The 21,870-nt window shown below is 50.3% G+C and overlaps 1 protein-coding gene across 1 annotated transcript in view; it reads right to left on the bottom strand.

The window, feature by feature from the left end:
* Positions 1-21,870, bottom strand: part of USP34 (ubiquitin specific peptidase 34) — a 3,618,222-nt gene that overhangs the window by 337,148 nt on the left and 3,259,204 nt on the right. Inside the window, exon 69 of the mRNA XM_069608012.1 lies at positions 12,452-12,530. Within this exon, the coding sequence (XP_069464113.1) occupies positions 12,452-12,530 (79 nt within the window). The remainder of the gene's footprint in view (positions 1-12,451; positions 12,531-21,870) is intronic.

Genomic DNA, 21,870 nt, shown 5'->3' with positions numbered 1-21,870 from the left:
ACACTATCTGGGAATATTGATTAGTACATCCAGAGAGGAGCGATCCTTGAACTCCCATTTTTGTGCTTTTTTACATTCAGACAAAACGCTGGGGTTGTAGATAATTCATACATTGCATCACCAACAGACCATGACCTGTGGGGACAAACTTAGCTGGGTTTTTGAACCTGCTGTTCAAATTCTTGTTCATCTGGGAGTTGGCCCAGGGATTCTCCCAGACCTTTCACGCCACCTGCAGGGTATCCTTCTGGAGAGCGATGCCAGACCGGATTCGTGGTGCGCTTACCTAAGACCTCTGCTAGCACTCCCGACTCCTGGTGGGCTTCCTCAAGTAGAGGGACCCCCAAGAACTCTGCCAGGCCCTGAAGGTTGCCATGAAAGGCCTTAACGGATGCAGAGGGTTCATCGTCCTGAGTGTCATCGTCGTCATTGCGCCCCCCAAACCCCCTGTTTTTACAAACCGAGGGAATCCAGGCCCTGGGACACAGGTGCCAACAGGGTCCCCGCTAGGTCCGGAGCCAAAGACAGGTCCAACGGCGGTTGAGAGGGAGGCGTTGGAGGTACAGGAGGAGGTGGAGGGGTCTGAACAACTGGTAGGGCTTGGACCAGCACTGGAACTGGCAACGCTGGAGGAACGGTAGGAGTACCCAGAGGAGGGGGCCAGAGTGGCGCCACCTGCGGGATGACCTCCACTATATCTTTCAGGAACCCCTTCATCTGAGGGGGAACGCATGAGCAAAAGGAAGCGCTCGAAGATGCGGTCCTTGCAAGCTGCCGGGTCCCAAGAGGCCCGACTGTCTGAGGCACTGTGCCTTCGCTCCTGGTCAAAGCGCTGCGGTGCCTGCGGTGTGTAGCAGTATCCTTGAGGAGACCAGATGCCTGTACTGTACAATCTGCTGCCGCTTCCAGAGAGAAGGGGAGTGGGATCATCTTGCAAAGCCCATTCGATGGGTGAAAGCATGGGCGGGCCCTGAACTAGATCCAAGATGACCGGTGCCACTGCAGGCTCAGCCCCTCAGCTTCGGAGCCAGTAGCCTTAGAGACCTCATGCCTGCCAGAACCTGAATCCGAGGAACCCTGATCCGTGGGAACCCTGGAGAAGGAGTCGCCGTGCTGTGCAGCCGTGCTGGACAGATTACCTATCTTACCATGACGAGAGGTTCTGGAGACAAAGTCCTCAAGGTGCGGCGGACATGAAGTGCGGACGATCTCCCTCGACCACGACAACAGATTCTTCAGTGCCCTATGACCGAGAGCGCTGCAAGCCGAAAATGCGTTCCAGCGGTGGTCGGGCCCCCAAACACTCAAGACAGAGTGCATGGGAGTCTGAGGCTGTGAACGAGAGGTCATATTTAGCACATCTCGTGAATACTCCTGTGGCTGACATGCGCTGGGGGAGGTGAGGCATCGAAGGGAAGTTAAATAAGATTGAAAAAAACAAACGGGGAGCACGCAGAGAGCTAAACAAAATCTCTGGGCTGGCTGTGAGGTCTGACACCATCTGTGCAGAAAAATTGACTGGGGTGAGGCGGCAGAGGGCATGGCCTCAGCGGGGCGTTCCCACGCCCGAAGCCGCACCCCTATGCGCTATACTAATTTTAAAGTGGAAGCTCAATTTCTGGCTACCAAAGTTTCCGGTACTGTCCCCATGTTGGGGAACGCCCACAAGGATGAATGAAAGGGAACGTGACGTATGAGTATTATTTAATGTTATTGAGGATTCCCAGCTTGATGATGGGGAACATTCTAACAGCATATGAATTTATGAACAATCCAATGCTGGAGAACACTTTGCTATCCTTTAGGCGTTCTTGACGATTCTGGCCATTCCGCTGATTCTCCGGACACTCTGCAAGTATGGGTCTGAACAGGATCCTGATCACAATGGAACGGGGCCAGAGAATCTGATACCTAGCACTACTGGCCAGGTCCATCTGCCCAACTTGGCGAATATGGATCTGATCTTACAGTTGGTGGGCTTTGTCTCCCACCTGGATCTCAGCAGGCTCAGTTTTCATGCTTGGTTGCTGAGAGGCTGAGCTATAAGGAGTGGGATTTGTCAAGCTATGTCCTGGATACATTCCTCTCCACCAGGCAGCATCCATCAAGTCTGTTTATGCATGCAGGTGATATACATTTTTGTTATGGTGTGGGGACAAAGGTTCCCCCCCCCCTTGTCTTATCCTACTGCTGCTGTTCTGGATTTCATTCTTTCTATTACTCAGATAGGCCTGCAGAGCATTACTGTCAAAGGGAACTGCCTCCTATTTTGGTCTTTGTGAGCTCCTCTGAGCAGGTCTCATTTTTCACTGGTCCCATTGTTATGCAGTTTTTAGGTGGGATTCGGTAACGAGTTTCCACCCAAGCCTATTTGTTGTTCCTGAATTGGACTTCAATCTTGTGTTCACCTTCTTCATGGCAGCTCCGTTTGAGCCCCTTTCTTCTTCTTTGAGAATGCTCATATCTTCTTGGTTCTCATTACTTCCAACATACTAGTGACTGGATCTTTTGGTGAAGCATCCCTACCTGGTACTCTCTGAGGAAAAAGTGAATCTGAGAGTTCATCCGACATAGCTCCCTAAAGTCATGTCATATTTTGATCTTTCTAAGGCGATTCATCTTCCATTTTTCTACTCTCTAGCTCATTCTTCCCAAGTGAAGGAGTGGTTTAATTGGCTGGATCCCAAGTGGGCTCTTATCCACGGTATCCCCTGGATAGTTTGCTGCATTTCCTAGTACTGTGATGCGACTGGGAATATACCTGAAGGTCTCAGGGTCCACTCCTGGTGGCCACTTCAGCCCTGCAGAGATGTGCCCCTCTCCTGCTTGGTTTCCTGTCATGTAGCTACGATGGCTTGCTTGCACATGTTTGCAAAGCATTACTGCCTGGATTCCATGATTTGTCAGGATGCCCTTGGTGGTGCTCCAGTTTTTTCAGGTCTAGGAGGTGGTTCTCACTATCCTCCCTCCATCAGGATTCTGGATTGCTATCGAAGCCTTTTCAGGTGTGGAATCTGTTGGAGGAAAGAATCCATTATAAGAAAAGATTACATACCTTTCTGTAGAACAAGTTACTTTCTTACCTGGTAACGTTCTTTCGATGGGATGGTCCGACGACGTATTCCATATATATGACAGGTAATGTCCACGGCTGTGCTGCTTCGGAAAATCTTTGGCGTCTGCGTCCTGCGTCGATGACGTCGATACACAGTCCCCGAGGACCTCCTCTGACTGCTGACGTCACCCGATGTGATAAGTAGGACGCACGACGCCCATAGCCTCAGTTATAGTTTTTTCCCAGAACGTGTGCCACCAGTTTACTGCCAGTCAGACACACAAGGCCTTGCGGAACGCAAGCTGCAATCGCAAAAGAAATTCTGCAGCGGGGAAGGCAGGGAGGGAGCGATATGGAATACGTCGTCGGACCATCCCATCGAAAGAACGTTACCAGGTAAGAAAGTAACTTGTTCTTCGAGGGGATTGGGTCCTCCGACGTATTCCATATCTATGACAGACTCCCAAAGCAGTACCAAGCAAGGAGGTGGGAAAGAATTTAGAATACAAATTTAGCATGCCCAATCAAATTGCGGAATAGAGAACTGCCTTGCCAAAGGCCAGATCTTGCCCTCTGATGGAATCGAGGGAGTAGTGACGTACAAAAGTATGTACTCAAGCCCAGGTGGCTGCATCACAGATGTGACGAATAGGAAATCCCCTCTGCAGGGCAGTAGACGCAGCCACTCCCCTGGTAGAATGGGCCCGCAAGCCACTGGAGGGTCCTTACCCGCCAAACGGTAACACTCGGAGATAGCTAAAATAATCCAACGAGACAAAGTCTGTTTCGTCACAGCTTGTCCCAAACGCTTTCCAGCGTAACCAATGAAAAGTTGATTGTCCACTCTGACCCGGGACATGCGCGAAATACAAAAGCTCAGCGCTCTCCTAGGATCAAGCCTATGGAGCCTCTCCTCTTCCTTACCAGGATGTGGAGGAGGATAGAACGCCGGAAGAACCACCTTCTGGCTCAAATGAAAGTCCGAAACCACCTTCGGAAGAAAAGAAGGACGAACTCTAAGGACAACCCTGTCCTTCTGAAACACAGTGAAGGGTGGCTTAACTGAAAGGGCCTGTAACTCACTCACTCTGCGAGCGGAAGTAACCGCAACCAAAAACACAGTTTTCAGAGTTAACAGCCTCAAAGGGCAAGAATGTAAAGGCTCAAACGGAGCACCCATAAGAAACTTAAGAACAAGGTTCAAATCCCAACCTGGCACCAGAAAAGGTGACGGAGGGAACACATTAGTGAGCCCTTTCAAAAACTGCGAAATTAAAGGAATCTTAAAATAGGAACACTCCAAGGACGAGCGCTTAAATATGGACAGCGCCACCAGGTAACCTTTAATGGTCCCCACTTGCAAGCCCCTGTGGGCCAAAGAAAGCAAAAAAGACAAAACCATGGGAATGTCACATTCAAAAGGATCCACATTCTGAACTCTGCACTAGTCGCAGAACTTTCTCCAACGGCAACGGTACAGAGACTTTGTTGCCGTCCGCCTGGCCGAGAGCAACACCTCCATCACGTCTTCAGGGAGGTCCAAATCCTTATACCTCAACCTTTCAGAAGCCAAGTGTGAAGATTGAGGGACCCGACCTCTGGATGGAGAACCTGACCCCCCTCCCGTCAGAGCAGATCGTCTCGGTAGGGAAGACGACGTGGAGGGCAGATGGACAAGTCTAGAAGGTCCGGGTACCACGACCTCCGGGCCCACGCCGGAGCAATGAGGATCATCCGGGAACCGAACTTCAGTAACCTCCGCAGCACTTGCGGGATGACGGGGACTGGAGGAAACGCGTACAGCAGTGGGAACAACCACTCCACCACAAATGCGTCTCCTAAGGCTCCTTTTGGAGGAAATTCCCACAAGCAAAACCTTTCGCACTTGACACTGGAGGCGAAGAGATCCACTTGAGGGGTCCCCCAAAGGGCGAAGATCTCCAGGAGAATCTCCTGAAGCAGCTCCCACTCGTGAGAGATCGTGCTCTGCCTGCTCAGAGCGTCCGCAGTCTCGTTGTTGTCTCCAGGCCAGATGAACCACCGAGATCGAAACTTCCTGCTGGATGGCCCAGAACTCGAGCTGCATCGCCTCCCTGCACAGCGGAAGTGACCCTGCCCCCCCCTTTTGTTGAGGTAGTGCATGGCCACCGTGTTGTCCGTTAGAATCAGGACACTCTTTCCGTGCACAGTCGACAGAAAAGCCTTCAGGGCTAGCCTGACGGCCCTCAGCTCCAACAGATTGATATGGAGTCTGGACTCCGACGGAGACCAACGACCACTGACTGTCAACTCGTTGGCATGAGCTCCCCATCCCATGAGGGATGCGTCCGTCACGATCGTCACCTCCGGCCAGGGCAGCCAAAACGGGGCCCCCTTCATCAGATTGCCCTCGACTGCCCACCACAGAAGGTCCCGGGCTACCGAGGACGGCACCTGAACAGGGTCCGACAGCCTGCCGGAGGACTGAGACCACTGAAGCTTGAGTGCCCACTGCAAAGATCTCATCCGCAGACGAGCCTCTGGCACCAGAAGAATCCAGGATGCCATGAGGCCGAGCAGTCTCAAGAATTCGGACGCTGGGAGATTCTGGGCAAACTGAAACTTGTGCACCATCTGCTGAATGTGAAGAGCCCTCACCTGAGGAGGAAAACACTGCCCCAGGGACGTGTCGAGCACTGCTCCGATGTACTGGGGCCGCTGCGTTGGTGTCAAATGGGACTTCTTTAAATTGAGGGAGAAGCCCAGCCTGTGAAGGGAGTGGCAGGTGACGGACGGATGATCCAGGACTTGCTCGGGAGAGCTCCCCCTGATCAACCAATCGTCCAGGTAAGGGTAGACGTGAATCCCCCCCCCTTTCCTGAGATGCGCTGCCACCACCACCATGAGCTTGGTGAAAACCCTCGGGCGGAGGTCAATCCGAACAGCCGGACCCGAAACTGAAAGTGCGAGTCGCCAACCGGGAACCTCAGGTACTTCTTGTGCTTGGGATGGATCGGCACATGGAAGTAAGCATCCTTGAGGTCGAGAGACACCAACCAGTCCTGAAGTTGAAGGGCCTGGAGGACTTGAGAAAGAGTCACCATCTTGAACTTGTCCTTCCTGAGGAGTTTGTTCAAACCGCGCAAGTCCATGATGGGTCTCAATCCCCTGTCTTTCTTTGAAATCAAAAAATAAGGGGAATACCATCCCTTGTTCCTCTCCGCTACAGGCACCAGTTCTATGGCGCCTTTCTCCAGCAGGGCTTGAATTTCCTGCGCAAGGAGCAGATACGGACTCTTCAAAGAGAGGTTCCCTGGTGGATTGTCGTGAGGCCTCTGCCGAAAAGGAGGACTGTAGCCGTGGGTTATGATCTCCAGAACCCACACATCCGAAGTAATGGCTTGCCACTCTACAAGATGCTGTGCCAGTCTTCCCCCAACCGGCGAACCATGGGACCTGGCCTCATGACTGAGTGGTAGCGGCTGCGGCGTTGCCTGAGGGCAAAGAGGCAAATGCCCGAGCTGCCTTGGCACCCCGAGTACCTTTGTTTCCACCTCTGGCACTCTTGCGATGACCTATTTGACTGCTAGCTCCCCTCGCTTTACTGAAGGACGAGTAATAGCGAAAGGAACCTCCCCTCCATTGCTGTCCCCTAGGACGAAAAGGCGGAGGTTGGTGAACTGCAGCGCCCAACGACTTCGCTGCAGCTTTGGAGGTCTGCAACCTCTCAAGGCTCTCATCAGCCTTGCTGCCAAAAAGGTGTTCACCGTCAAAAGGCATGTTGAGGAGCCTGGACTGTACATCAGGAGCAAACCCAGACTTCCGCAACCACGCAAACCTGCGCATTACGGTGCTCGCCGCCATGGACCTGCTGACACAATCTGCCAAGTCCAAACCCGGCTGAACGGCCTCACACATAGCATCCTTGCCATCCTGAACCATAGCAAGGAAACCATCCCATTCGTCGCCTTCGGGAATATGATCAGCCGCTAATGCAACACAGTTCCACAGAGTGTGTGTGAAACGAGACAAGGCACATATGGAGTTGGCCGCCTGAAGCGCCATACCCACCGAAGAAAACACTTTCTTTGCCCAGCCGTCAAAACATTTGTCGTCCCTATCCAGAGGGATGGTAGGATACGACTGTAACGCTCACCTGATTCTCGCAGAGGCGCCGGTCTTGACTGGGCGACTACCGTATCTTCAAAGGTGATGTGTAGCACCCGGTTGGCTCTTTGGGCTGGACCTCTGTGCACTGTATGCCTGACTTCAAGAGTAAGATGTCTGCAGACAGAAAATATGGGATTAATGAACTGGGGTTATTGGGGTGTCCCTATCTCTTCCCTTTTTTGCTCTCCTGTAGACCCCCAAAGGTTAACGCTCTCACCTTAGGTAAGTGAATGCCGAGCTCTCCATCTGCCTCGGGGCAGGGTGCTGTAACCAGTTTCTTCACTGGATCGGTAGCGCAGGCCTCTTGACTTCAGAGGACTGCTGTCCGTCGTTTACTGCACGAATGGTAAGTTTCGAGTAATTCTATTGTCTTTAAAGTCTTTAGCAATGATGTCTCTTGTTTTGCAGGTTCCGGCGATGGCGGATGACGGGCTGAAGTGAGTTGAAGATGGAGTCCGTATGATGAATATAAGCGCTTGGAAGCACGTAAGTAAGCGCTTGTTGCCTGCTTCACGATGCGCTCTAACTGTCTTTTATTTTGCAGGTACGAGTTCGGAGCGGCTGCAGGGTGCCGGAATACCCACTGGGGTTGATGTGGAAAGGAGTAATGGCACGTGAGTATCAAAGTTCCCCAATGTCTTTAAACGCACCTTGTTTTGTCTTTCAGATGCAGGATGCAGCGCCGAAGGCCTCCGGAGCGTGCGAAGAGTCGGTAAGCTTTTGTCTTTCAGATGCCGGAATGCAGTGTGAAGACCTCCGGAGCGCACGAAGAGTAGGTAAGCCTTTGTCTTTCAGATGCCGGAATACTAACCTGTTCTTTCTTGTCTTTATAGGTGTTGCTGAAGACTGGATTCAGGATGGTAAGCCTTTTTCCTTAGGCCCAGGATCCGATGCAGAAGACACGATGAGCGTTCTGCTGCAGAGGATGCAGAATAACGCAAAGCAAGATTCATCCACCGGGTGTGGTTTAAATAGCCTCCTGTAGTGCTTAGATGTCTCCTTCCACTGCCACGCCTAGGTAAGAAAAGAGTTCCTGCTTTCCAGAAGAGTTCCAGTGTTCTGAATCTAGGGAGTGGCTCCTGCCCCACCCAACAGGAAAAGTAGTTCCAAACAGAAGAGGATCAGAGGCTCAGCTGGCAGGCAAGTAAGCAGCATGGTCTGCTGCAGGTAAGTCCACCCAAGCATCATGAGCCCGGCGCTTCCAGCGCTGGGACTGGGCACATTTATGAGCCTGGTGCCACTGGCGCCAGGACTGGGTCCAAAAGGTCCCAATTGGGACTGGTTGGCCCTCGGAACCTGGGTTATGGATCTGCTTCCAAGGGAGTTGGGAAAACCCTGACCTTTTGGAAGAAGAGATCATGACAAATACGCCTGCTTTGCCGGGGCCGTAGCCGCCTGCACCACCAAACTCTCCGGGGTGGGGTGCCTAGACAAGTAGCAGGGGTCGCTACTGGCTGGACGGTATTTTCACGACAAAGACTTGCTCACTGCCGGGAGACTCTCCGGAGCAGTCCAAGCCGCCGCCACCCTTCTCTGCAGAGCCATATGAAAAGGCAAAAACCGGGTCAGTAGGTGGACCGAGATCAAGGATGTCTGTGAGATCATCCTGAACGAACTCCCCTGGGGGAGCTGACCAACCCAAGTACTCAGTAACCCGAGACATAAGGCGCCGATATGAAGAATCAGCATGAGTGCCAGGCTCCGGCCGACAAAACTCCACCTCCGTAGAGGTGTCCAGTCCACTGGCATCATGCAGCGACTGCCTCAGGTCATCAAACTGGCTATGGCCCGAGATAAGGTCATCTGGAACCGGAACCGGAACTAGGCCGCCATCAGAGCCTTCATCACCTTCTGAAATGTACTCCAGGCGGGGAGAGGAAGACCTCTGTGGACCAAAGCAGTGCCGGACCTTAGCCATAGCCTTTCTAGGGGCAAACCCCGTGCCACGGGGCCCCTCCAACACCACCGCCTCGAAAGGCGTCGAGGGCGCTGAACGAGTCGGCGCCGGCATCGACAGAAAAGGCGTTGACGTCGAGCGAATCGGCGTCAAAGTCAGCTGCAGCGCCGCCAGCATCGGCGTCGTCGACACAGTCCTCGAAGCCGGAGCTCCGAGCGTGTCTCTTGACAACCTAGGCGCTGACGGCGTTGACGATCCCCTCAGAGGCGGAGCCTCGAGAGAAATCGTCGACGACCTCGGCGCCACAGGCGTCGACGTCTTCTTCGAAGACGGCACAGGATCACGCGGTCTCGAGCGCGTCGAGGACCGGGACCTGGAACGGGCATGGCGAGAACGGCTACCCTTGTCCGAGGGGGACCTCTCCCACGAGCCGTGCCGACCACCAGAGCCCGAATGCGTACGAGCGGTGTCTCTCGACCGGTGCCGACCGACCCCACTCAGAGGCGGGGACGGACCGCTGCCCTGCGATTCAAGAATCGCTAGCATCTGCTTCCCGAAGAAAGCCCATTCCTCCGGTGTCGCTTGCATGGAGGGATAAGCGACCCGCCGACGGGCGGAGTCCTCGGAAGAGGAAGGCGACCTATGCCGGCGCTTCCGGGAATGCCTCGAAGAGGCGGAGGAGTGGCGAGACCGACTCCTGGAAGGAGACCCACTGGACTTCCGACGATGACACGGAGAGTCGCCCCTTGAGTCATCCAGCGAAAGCCCCGCAGACCTCGACTTCTGGGGCTTAGACACCCGGTCGACCGACAGCTTCTTCTTGCGTTCCTGCAAGGCCTTTGCTGTGAGCGACTGGCAGTCGACACAGTCGTCTGTATCGTGGGCCTCCACGAGGCACCAGAGGCAGGCGTCGTGCGAGTCCGTGACTGACATCTTGGACCCACAGTCCCCGCAGTTCTTGAAGCCCGGGTGCGGGGTTGAAGAAGAGAAAGACATCGCCACGAGCAGGTCTTCACAACAAACCGAACAGGTTCAACGAACCGAGAATAGAAAACAGCAAACCCCAACGAGTCGAGGCGTACCGAGATTCACGAAGCGAACACGTTCGCGGAAAAAACGGAACTGCGGCTATGGGCGTTGTGCGTCCTACTTATCACATCGGGTGACGTCGGCCATCGGAGGAGGTCCTCGGGGAAGGTGCATCGACATCATCGACGCAGGACGCAGACACCAAAGATTTTCCGAAGCAGCACAGCTATGGACATTACCTGTCATAGATATGGAATACGTCGGAGGACCCAATCCCCTCGAAATGTTCTTTCTGATGGACTGGTCCTATTTCCCCACAGAGTCCCCCTTGCACTCCTATCTTCCACTCGTGATGGATAGCTTGTTCACCTCTTGCTGCTCTGCAGTCCCTCAGCTGCTGAGTCCTAGGGAAAAAGGAGTAACTGAGATCATGGGGTGCCAATAGGTCATTATATACTGCCCCTGACAACACGCCCGCCCATCCTGGTAATTTAGAGTCTCACAGAGCTGCATTGTGTTCATAGGCAGCTGGAAGATATGTAGATCAAGCATGAGGATTCCATGGGAGGCAGGACTAATCCATCAGAAAGAACATTACTGAGAGGTAGTAATTGTTCTTCCAGTCTTTTTTCGTTGGCCTCATCCTTCTAAGATGTAAGAAGGTTTTCACCACATGGACCCCAAAAGGGCTGTTAGTTACTATGTCTTTCAGATAATTACTTCCATGGGCAACCTTTGTCAGCTTTGCTGACACTTGGCTGAGCAGAGCGCATACCGAACAGACCCTGTTGTGCTGGATTGTTCACTGCATCCCGGAATGTTACAATCTGGACAACAAGGAAATGTCTTTGGATCTTAGTGTTCATTGTTCCTTAGGTCTGACTGCTACTTCTGTTTTACACAGGGGTGTATCCTCTGTAGACATGTCAAGCTGATACTTTTCTCCCCCAGATTCCTCGTCTTAGATATATCTACTAAAGTGTCATCTGTCTTCAGAAACATTTTCAGCCACAAGGGAGCACAGTCCAATACTGCTTTAGGTTTGCTGGAAGCTGTTGGGAACCTATGAAGCTGGATGTCTCAGCAGGGGCAGTATATATGGAGCCAGCAGTGCCCTGTGACCTCGGTTCCTTTTTCCACACACTGTATGCTGTTTTTGGAAAGCCAATAGGCTTTCGTGCTTTTTTGAAATGTGTCATTCCTAATACCTGAAAGGCCTCTGCCTTTAAGTCTTGCAAGGAGTTCTAGAAGCTGATGTCTATGTTGGATCCCCCTACCCCAGAGGGGTGCGCCTACTGCCTTGGGGAGGAGCCTGAGAAGGAAGACTGCAGCACTTTCCAGTCTACGGGCCTCATTACGAGTGTGCTGGTCCGGTAACAACAGTGCCGGTAAGCATACCGGCATCGTTGTTGCCGGACCGGCACACTCCGAGTCTGCAAGCGGCTGCCGTCCTGCCAGCCAGGCCTAACCTGCTGGGCGGATCAGCACTCGCTCGCAGACTTACATGGAAGCACTGGCACTGTTGCACACCGTGCCAGTTCTTCCATGCTTCCCATTCCCATGGAGTCCTATGGGACTGAAATGGGAATGCAGATTTACCTTTTCTGGCGCCTGACTTCACGGACCGCTGGGCTGTAATGCCCTGGTAAATCCGGCAAGCCAGGCGCTGGAAAGTTTTGCAAGTCCGGCGGCAGCCTGCCGGTTTTACCTGCACAGCTACTGCCAGACTTGTAATGAGGCACTATGTATTTCAAGGCCCTTGGGGAGTGTGCTCTGAAGCTCTTACACACTCCTACAAAACGGGGGTATTACGCTGAACACCTGGGATCAAGAAGGACGCCAAGACTGAGTACATTTGGTTTACTGTCTAATTTATTAGGGGACTGTAAACAGTTAGGGGTCAACTGAAATGCAAATGGGACAACTTCCCAAAACAAAATATCAATGAGAATAACAGTTGGTCTTCTCCTAAAGAAAAATCTCTATTACCAACAAGCTGGTGATTGGGTATCCAAGTTACTGGAGCAAATAATGAGTCTGTACAGTTCCTGGCAGGTGGCTTTAGCTCCCTTACTTGCAAAAAGACAAACTCACCAACAGTATTGCTTCTTTAAAACTGTTTCTTAAGAACTGATTACTACAATTTTCATAACATGAATATAGTAAACAAACGATAATAGTACTGGGTTAATTATCCTTCTTCCATTCCCATGTACTTACAACTAGGATATAGATATATTCACAGAAAACCCATCAGGTAATATTGTAAACTTTTTTGGAAGCGTCAAGCACATTTTGTACTGTGGAGAATAAGTGTTTACCTCAGTCATCAGGACTAATCCTCTATTAAATACAACAAGAAGTCTATCTTCGTCAGACTCAAGTAATATTCTGAAGGCACTGTGAAAACAAAACAGGCGCACCTCAATTAGTCTTAGGATAGCACACACAATCAAGTTTGTAGGACATGTTCAAAGAAGTATTTTTATGCAGTGATTATGGATGTAATTAAAGATAAAAACACTTACCAAGTGCACGGCACATGCAGTTGGGAAAGCACTCTCTGCTGTGAGGTTTTCTAGGAGCCTGAAGGCCGGATTTAATCATGTTTAGCCCTGCGTGTGACCGGAGACACAGACTATAGGGAGTCCTACTATTTTCTGCACCTGGAGATGGTTGCTAAGCGTCACAGGAGGATGAGGTGGACCCTTTAAAAACCCAGTGCTGCGTGAAATGCATGGCAAGTGCAGTTGGTTCGGGGAAGCAGTGAACGGAGTTAGTGAACTTTACTTCTTGTGAAGGGTTGAAGAGCACTGTTTACAAATGTATGCCCTAAGAAGCGAGGCCACTCTAGTAAAAGGGGCAAGAGGAGAGAGCTATCTACCTTAAATAATGTCAATGGAACGCCTCTTATTACAGACGTTTCTACCAAGGTGACAGATGGTGAGGTCGCGGCTGATAAAAAACAGGACACAAATAGTAGTCTGAGGGAAGTAGCGAGTCAATACGTTGTTGCTTTGCAATCCTATACACACAGAGCTACCACTCCCCAATGCAGTGGACATTGATCCATGTTCAGCTATTTAAAACATACATGTATCAACCTCTAATATCACGTCCCTGACAGATTCACCAGTAATTTGTAAGGATACATTGCCAGATATTAAATACATTGACTTTCCTAGGCATTAGTCAAGGGAGGATGATAAAAATCTACAAGAAACAAACAGCTCACATCATCCTGATCAATTGATTGTGCATACCATCTCTGCACTAACCTTTGTGCTAAACTCCCTAGTCCGCTTATATGAGAACATTAGTTTCGATTTAAGAGGGAACTAGACAATCATTAAGAATAGTGAATTTGAAACTGAGTTTCTTAGATGGGTTCATTATGGGAGTGGGATGAGCAGGGAATGATGAACGAACCAAATATCCAGAGATTCCAGAGGAGGTCCATCAACAACTAAGGAACAAAGTCAATTAGGGGTGAAAAACTAGATCTTACACAAGCGAACATGGAAGACGTGTACTTGTCTGAGGAAACTGATCATAGAAGGCAGCCTCTTATAAATGGAGGAGGGGTGACTAATTAGATGGAGATTAAAGTTGTAGCCCTGACATAAACTTTACAACAATTGGGAAATTACATTGCTCAGATAGCAGGAAAAGGTAAGAATAATAGCATGAAGAATCACAAGAAATCCAAACATTTACAAAACTTAGTTGCATCAAAAAATAGTGGCACTCATAAATTCTTGAGGCTGCTAAGAAAGTAAGTCCGACACCAACAGAAGATCTCCCATGAACAAGAAAGTGTGTAAGAAAAAGGGGAGAAACTAAATGATGAAATATGGACAGAATCTAAACCCCAAGAGGACAGGTGGAAACACCTTACCTTACTTACACAGAAGAAATTACTTACCGTAATGTTCTTTCTATGGATTCTTCTCCTGCAGATTCCTCATCTGATAGATACCCTCATCCAGCTTCGCTGCTTAGGAAACATTTCAAAAGGGGGCGTAGTGGACTTCGACTCGGCTGTCGATCATCAATAAGTCTTGCTCAGTGTTCGACTGTAGGCTCCGGATGCAAAGTTGGGTGTCTTATATATACCACGTCACTATGCCCCACACCTCAGTTCCCCCTTTTTTCCCCAAGCTCGCAACACTGAATAGGAAAACAGAGAGAGAATAATTAGCCCATAAGAGGTTAAAACAAACTTTCAAAGGAAGAAAAAACCTTTGGAAAGACAGCACAACTCATAGTGTCAGAAGTGTTAGGGAGAATTTTCTGTAGAGCCTAATTTCCCAAACCTAGTGAGTCCCCCAGCAGCTTTGCTGGATTTTTGGGGTTTATTGTTTTCTCCTGCTAAGAGTGAGACTCTTTTTCTCCCACTCTTATACATTATTTGAGATATCCTTTAACTTTGAAATGTGTTTTATGTGCTATGGGGTCTTTTACTCCATAGGGTTTCATGTGTTTTTGGTAAGTGTGTTACACAGCACCCTCAGTGCAGTAACACAGGGGTGTCATAGTGACCCCCAAACATAGACTCCATACCCTGGGACCGACTGTCTCCCAGGGCATGTAAAGTCACCATTGACTTTACTAGTCTTATATTGTGAACAGAACCAGTACAAACCATCATATTATGGAAGTACTGGTAGGGGTAATTAGATTGCCCCTGGGTCTGTTTTTTGAGGAGGCACTGTGCAGTCCCCCCTCGTCGAGTTTCTGGCTGGTGGCAGTGGTTACCACGCAAAATATTCCACTGGAATATTTCCTATGGGATTTTCCAATTCATTTTAAACACACCACTTTTTTGGTGCAATGTTAAAGATACCGCCGGGTTATTTATTTAATATTTATTCCCCGGTCGGGTCTTTTTGCTAGGACTCGGTTTTAAAATGGTGTTTGTGTTCGCCTCTGTAACTCCAACCCAAGTCGAGCCCTTTGTTCCACTTTTGCGGGCTTCTGCACAGAAGCCACCAAAGTGGTGAGACTCTGTCTGGGTCTACAGGATGTGTGGGAGGGGGTTTAGGCACCCTGGACTGAGTTGCCTCGGCATCTCAAGTCGCACTCTTGTGTGATTGGCCCAGTGGTGAGCTGCCTGGCTCACCACTTAGCATGTTTGAGTGACAGCTAGGACTGATGAATGGGGGTTTTCTGCATAAAAGCAGGGCTTTGGGGACTGGAACTTCAGAAGTCGCCACAGGACCAAAGAATCCGAAGAGGGAGAAGCTGAGCCGACCTGCAACGACGACACCACCGGTGGAGCCCTGCTGAACCGCCTCACCACTTCCCGACGACAGAAAAGATCTTCATCCCGGGTCTTCTTCCTCTGAACTGGTGGGGATAACCATTTCGCCCTCTTTTCACCTTCCTGGATCATCTCGTGGTCCAAACGCCCGTGCCAAGCACCCCGGCGGCCGGATAGCCAAGCTTCACCACTACCGCGAATAAAAGGGTAGTAACTTTTAACCGGGAAACTCTGCGACCGGTTTCTGCCCTGGCAGTGCAACGACCTCCAGCTTTCCTCCACGTCGAGATCTTCTCTTCCCCTGGACGAAGTACCGACTTGCACCCGCTGCCAGGAACAACTGCCCCCGCTGGAGCTTTCTCACCACTTCAGGTATTGTGTCCCGCCTGGTCTCCCTTGCAACAGACTGTTCATGGTGTCCCGTAAATCCTTGACTCTCTATCCTGGGGTGACCTGGGACCTGTTAACTAACTTTCTCTGAACTGATCCAACTCTTTTTGAACTAGACTTTTTAAGTATAATTCAACTGTGTGATCTTAGACACATTCCGCCTTGCTCTCTCCAAGAGTAGGCCTCGCCTATGAACTTTCTTGCTCTACAGTAGACTCGGCCTTTCCTGACTTGCTGTGGTTCTTTTAAAATTGTTGGTATTATCTAACCCGATCCCCTTATCATGCGGCACCAGACAAGGATGCCTCGTCTCCCCTGCTCTTTGCCCTGGTTATGGAGCCACTGGCCCAAAGGATCCGACTGAACCCCAGAATCAAAGGCCTCCAAGTAGGCCCCACTCAACATAAAATAGCACTATATGCGGATGATGTGTTATTAACCATATCGGACACCACCCAATCGCTGAGGTCCTCGCTGGCAGAAATTCATCGCTTTGGTAAAGTTTCAGGATTCGCGATAAACTTCACGAAATCATCGGCCGTGGGGGTGAGACTGGAGCAGGAAGATAAGGATTCTTTCAGAGCCCTCTGCCCGATCCAGCTCAGCAAAAAGTCCATCCCCTACCTAAGAGTACAGATCACGGCCTGACCGGAGGATACCTACCAAGCGAACTTTCAACCACTGTTCAAGACCTTGGAGGAGGACCTCACTCGCTGGCTCTCGCAGGAGATCTCACTACTGGGCCGTATAGCGGCATGTAAAATGAACCTCATTCCATGCCTGCTTTACACCTGTTCGGCCATTCCAGTTTTGATCCCCCGGTCCCTACTATTGCGCCTCCAAAGGAAGGTACTACGCTTCATCTGGAAAGGTAAAAAGTCAAGGATCCCGCTCCAGACGAAGCTGAGCAATCCGAACTTGGGAGGCCTAGGAGTCCCAGACCTCCAGAAATACCAGATTGGAGCCCAGCTGGCTCACACGGTGGGCTGGACGATAACTTCGAACAGACCTAGATGGGTCGAGATTGAACAATCCCGCTTACCCCTCCCTCTCCGCTTCCTCCTGCACCTTTCCCCCATCCTCCGAAGAACGTGGCCGAACATCCTCTCTTCCACTAGGCAGACTGTAAAAGCTTGGGAATGGACTTGTAAACAGAGGGGAATCCCTAGAGGCCTAGGCCCAGCTTCCCCGGTATTTCATAACCCAGCGTTCTCCCCAGGAACCCACCTAGTGAACTTTAAGAATTGGATCGCCGGCAGCCTCAGCTCCCTAAGCCAGCTCTTTGAGAGGAATCAGCCACTCACCTTTGAACAATGCAAAAACACCTTTGACCTGGCGGAAACAGACAGATTCACATACGTGCAACTGCGGTATTGGTGCTCCCATCCAACAACACGTGAGGCAGCGACCCGAGATCTAGACCCTACAGAGCTGACAATCGCAGATCCCCCACACCGAGGGCAAATCTCAACGATGTACAAGCTGTTGCAGACAAATCTCCTGGTCGCTAGAGCAACCTACATGAACCAATGGAAAAGCGACCTAGGACACCCAATAGAAGACCAGGTCTGGTCAGACATTTGGTCTCGCAAGCAGGCCTCCTCCTTCTGCATCACTAATCGGGAGTGTGCCCATAAACTAATTCTAAGATGGTACTACCCGCCACTTAGACTATACAGTATCAACCCAGCCTTGGACCCTTGATGCTGGCGTCGATGCGGCCTACAGGGATCGTTCATCCATATGTGGTGGTCCTGCCCAGTGGTGGCAAACTTCTGGGCCCAATGCATCACCACCATTGCAGACATAACTGGGATAAAGCTGCCCTTGGAGCCAGAATCAATCCTACTAGGAGCCCCGCTTCCAGGCATATACCAAAGGTCGGGTAGAAGTGCCACCCTCCTTACTCACCTCCTCCTAGCCGCTAAAATCACAGTGGCACGAACCTGGAAATCGCTGGAGGGACCCCTGATGATCCTATGGTGGCTGAAACTTTGGGACATCTTTGTCGCAGAAAAGATCACGGCGGCAAACAGAGGCCTTCTTCACCGTGTCATGAACATCTGGTCCCCTGTAATAGACTACGACCAGAGCTATCCAGCACTAACTTTTAAGCCACGAGCGGTAGCAAATGCTCTAACGGCAAGGAGTATGGAGATGATACAATGGACAGAAGAGCAAGATTTGGATGTTAACTAAGGGGGGATGGCATGGGGTTCGTGGGGGAGGAGATGATCAATAAGCTGCACAGAGTGTCATGAAAGAATATGTTGTAATGTACTTTTCTCTGGTGTGTCGATCAAAAATAAACATGTTTAAAAAAAAAAAAAGTGTTGGTATTGTGGGATTTCCTAATTCTGCCTTTTCCTTCCCTTTTTAACTAACTTATTGGCGTGCCATCTTAGGTTAAGCGTTCACCTCTGTCTGCAAATAAGTGGTGTTTTAACTAAGACTTGTTCGATAAGTAATCAGGGATTTATATATATTGATAGTGACTGTGTTTGAACTTGCTTGCCATATTAGTGTTATTGTTAAAGTACAAGTGTGTTTTTAAATAAATAATTATATACTTTTATACCAAAGCTCTGGTCAGTGTTTGCTTGTGCTACTGTATCTTGGTACCTATTTTGTATACTCTATGTACTGTCTAACTCTTCTTGAGAGAAGTCTGGCTGCTCAGCCGCAGCTACCAGGTAAACCTGGGTGGTACAGACTGCTACCAATTGGGTTTACTGCCAACACCTGTAGTCCTAACCCTTTTCCAGTGGTCCCTAAGGGAACTGCACAGGTTTCTGCCTAACAGCAAGACCGGCAGAAAGTTATACTAGCAGATTTTGCAGCACTGTCCAGCCAAAACGCACATCTTCTATGCAGGCAACATCTAGACTGTAGTGTCTAGTGAAGGTATGAAGTGAGGACCATGTTTCGAATGACAAATATCCCTAACCGGGACCACTCCCCTTTCTAGGTCAGTTGACGCAGAGTCCCCTCTGGTCGAGTGTGCCCTGATGCCAGATGGCTGCTCCCTGCCTGCAGGCTGGTAACAATCCGCTAGGCAGAAAATGATCCAGCAGGATAATGTTTGTTTCATTAGTGCCAAACCTTTACGGACTAAAGAGAAGACTACGAAGAGTTGGTCAGTTTTCCGGACTTCAGACATCCTTGCAATGTAGAAACTAAGGGCCCTTTTGGGATACAGTCGATGGAAACGCTCCTCTTCCTTAGAAAAGTGCAGTGGTTGGTAGAAGACTGGAAGGTCTATGGACTGTGACAGATGGAACCCCGACACCACTTTTGGAAGAAATCCAGGTCTTACTTTGAGTGACACTTTCTCCCGAAAAAGAACACAGAAAAGGCGGTTTGCAGCATAAGGCTTGCAATCCATTAACCCGTCTAGCGGATTTTATCGCCAATAAGAAAGCTGTCTTCAAAGAGAGTAGTCGCAAGGAACAAGTGTGCATAGGCTTGAAAGGAGCCACCATCAGAAATGTCAAAACCAGATTAAGGTCCCAATCTGGAACAAGAAAGGGAGCTGGCGGAAACTTATTTACAGGGCACTTCAGGAATTGTGCCATCACCGGGATCGAAAAATATGAACCTTGATCCAGGGACCTCTTAAAGACAGACAAGGTCGGAAACAAATCTTTTCACTGGTGACCTGAAGGCCTGCTGAGGGCAGTGACAGAAGGAACTCCATCACTGTAGTGGTGGGGCAAGAGATAGGGTCAATCTAGCGTTCCCTGCACCACGCCTCAAATCTTCTCCACCTGCAGGTGTACAAAGATCTTGTATACTGTCTGAATGCAGCCAGCAACATCTCGAGCACCTCCTCAGAGAGGTTCCAGTCATCATATCTCATTCTCTCAAGAGCCATGCATGTAGATTGAGGAACTCTGGACTTGGATGAAGCACCCGGCCTTCCAACTGGATTAGGAGATGTGGCCATCGAGGCAACCAAAGAGGTGGGCAGATGGTTAGATCCAGAAGGTCTGAGTATCACATCCTCCTCACCCAGTCTGGTGCGATCAGGATCATGGTTGCTCGAAACCTCTTGAGTCTCTTGACAACCTAAGGAATGACAGGAATCAGAGGGAAGGCATAGTGGAGAGGGAAGTTCCAATCCACCAGAAACAAGCCCCCTAGCGTGTCCTTCACTGGGAATTCCCTCAAACAAAACTGTCTGCACTTCCTGTTGGACTCCGTGACAAACAAGGCAACATTGGGGTATCCCAGCGAGAGAAGACCTCCTCTAGAACTTCCTAGCACAATTCCCACTAATGTGAGAGCATGCTCTGCCTGCTCAGAGCATCCGCCAAACTGTTCTCTATCACCACCAGATGAACTGCCGAGACTGAGATCCGGGTCTCCAAAATCCAGAACCACAGCTGGATAGCCTCTCTGCAGAGGGAGAGGGAGTGCACGCTACCCTGCTTGTTCAGATAGTGCATGGTCACAGTGTTGTCCGTCAGAATCAGGACATGCTTTTCCTTCAGAGATGGAGCGAACGTCCTCAGGGCTAACCTGATGGCTTGCAACTTCAGCCTGTTGATGTGCCACCTGGCTTCCATTGTTGACCAAAGGCTGTTCACCTCCAAGTCCGCAGTGAGCGCCCCAACCCTTCAGAGACACATCCGTGACCACTTGGGTCTGAGGCCAAGGAGGCCAGAAGGGTTCCCCAGCCATGAGGGAGGAGACCTCCTCCCTGTTTGGGTACCAGGAAGTACCAGTAATACCACCCCGATCCTCTATGTTCGGGTGTTGCCTCTTCCACAGCAACTTTCAACAGGGTGCGCAGCTCTCCTGGAGCTCCTGTCCCGGTTGGATTGGAGGTGGTGGTGGGGGTCTGTCCGGAGATTTTCTTAAGAAGGGCAGACAATAACCCCACCGAACGAGCGCCCCTTCCGGGCATAAGGCACATATTCGCCTGGAGCCTCTGGCCCTAGAGGAGAAGCTGTAGGCAGGTTTGGCTGGCTGTGCAGCCAAGCCCAGTGATTTTGCAGCAATTTTTGATTCCTTACATTTCTCGAAGGATTCATTGGCCTTCTGACTGAAAAGGAAATCGCCCTCAAAAAGGGCATGACCAGTAACTTGCTTTGAACATTAGGCGAAAAGCCTGAAGACCTCAAATAGGCCTGCCTCCTTTGGGAAACCAGAAGGTGTCTCACCCACTAGTGATCAGGGATCTGTCATCCAGGTGGCCAGGACACGGCCATCGCTTTTGGATCCAGTTCTTGCAGTGGGACAAGTGTGGGAGGATCACCCTGGGTGAGGAGTCTTCAGGAGTGGGACACCGGATGGTGAGACACAGTATCCCCTTCCGTGTAACACCTTTACGCCACCCGGTAAAATATTTAGGAACTCTACCCACCCCCCTTTTACAAGACAAACACTTTCTCACTGACAGCCCGCAATAAGGGAAAGCAGCTGTGTAGCTGACATGTCCCAATACTATGGTCAGGCAATTATCACCAATCACTCACACCCGACTTCCATTACACTTCCCCACAAGGATAAAAGGCGGAGCATGAGAGCACACTCTGAGGGAGGCAAAGCACAAAAGGAAACAGCAGTTTTGAGACGGCAGCAGAGCAAGAGGGGAAAGAAAGCAAAACCAAAGGGGATTGCAAGGAGGGAAATTCCCTTGAGCTATTCGACAAGCAACCATTACTTTCCAGAGACCTCGAGAATAGAACACCTAAGACCAGTAAACCAGGCTGAAGAATCCTGCATTGTATATATCGGAGATACCTAGGGCCCTCCCACGTCAGTAATCAAGGCGGGAGAATCACCAACCTTGGCTCCAAGAACAAAGCAGCATCAGTGAAGTCAACACAGCTGGTAAATTGGGCAGACTGATACAAGACCGGTCTGTGTTGAAACCAAGGTTGCAAACAGCAACATTGTATAGCGAGCGCTGGAACGAACATTATTAAAACGGGTGTGATAAACGTCACAAATGAAGTTAAACTGCTGATGAGTGATTGAACTTTAAAGCAAGCTACAATACCTTTGACGGAGTGGTCCGGCACTGTGTGGTTGCTCAATCGAAGGTCTCTCTAAGGTATCCAGCTGAGAAGTAATAACAGT

Source organism: Ambystoma mexicanum, chromosome 4q (assembly GCF_040938575.1).
Source record: "Ambystoma mexicanum isolate Mex_15411 chromosome 4q, UKY_AmexF1_1, whole genome shotgun sequence".
NCBI classification, from domain to species: Eukaryota; Metazoa; Chordata; class Amphibia; order Caudata; family Ambystomatidae; genus Ambystoma; species Ambystoma mexicanum.
The sequence above is the reverse complement of the archived record's forward strand: the minus strand, read 5'-3'. Positions and strand labels throughout refer to the sequence as shown.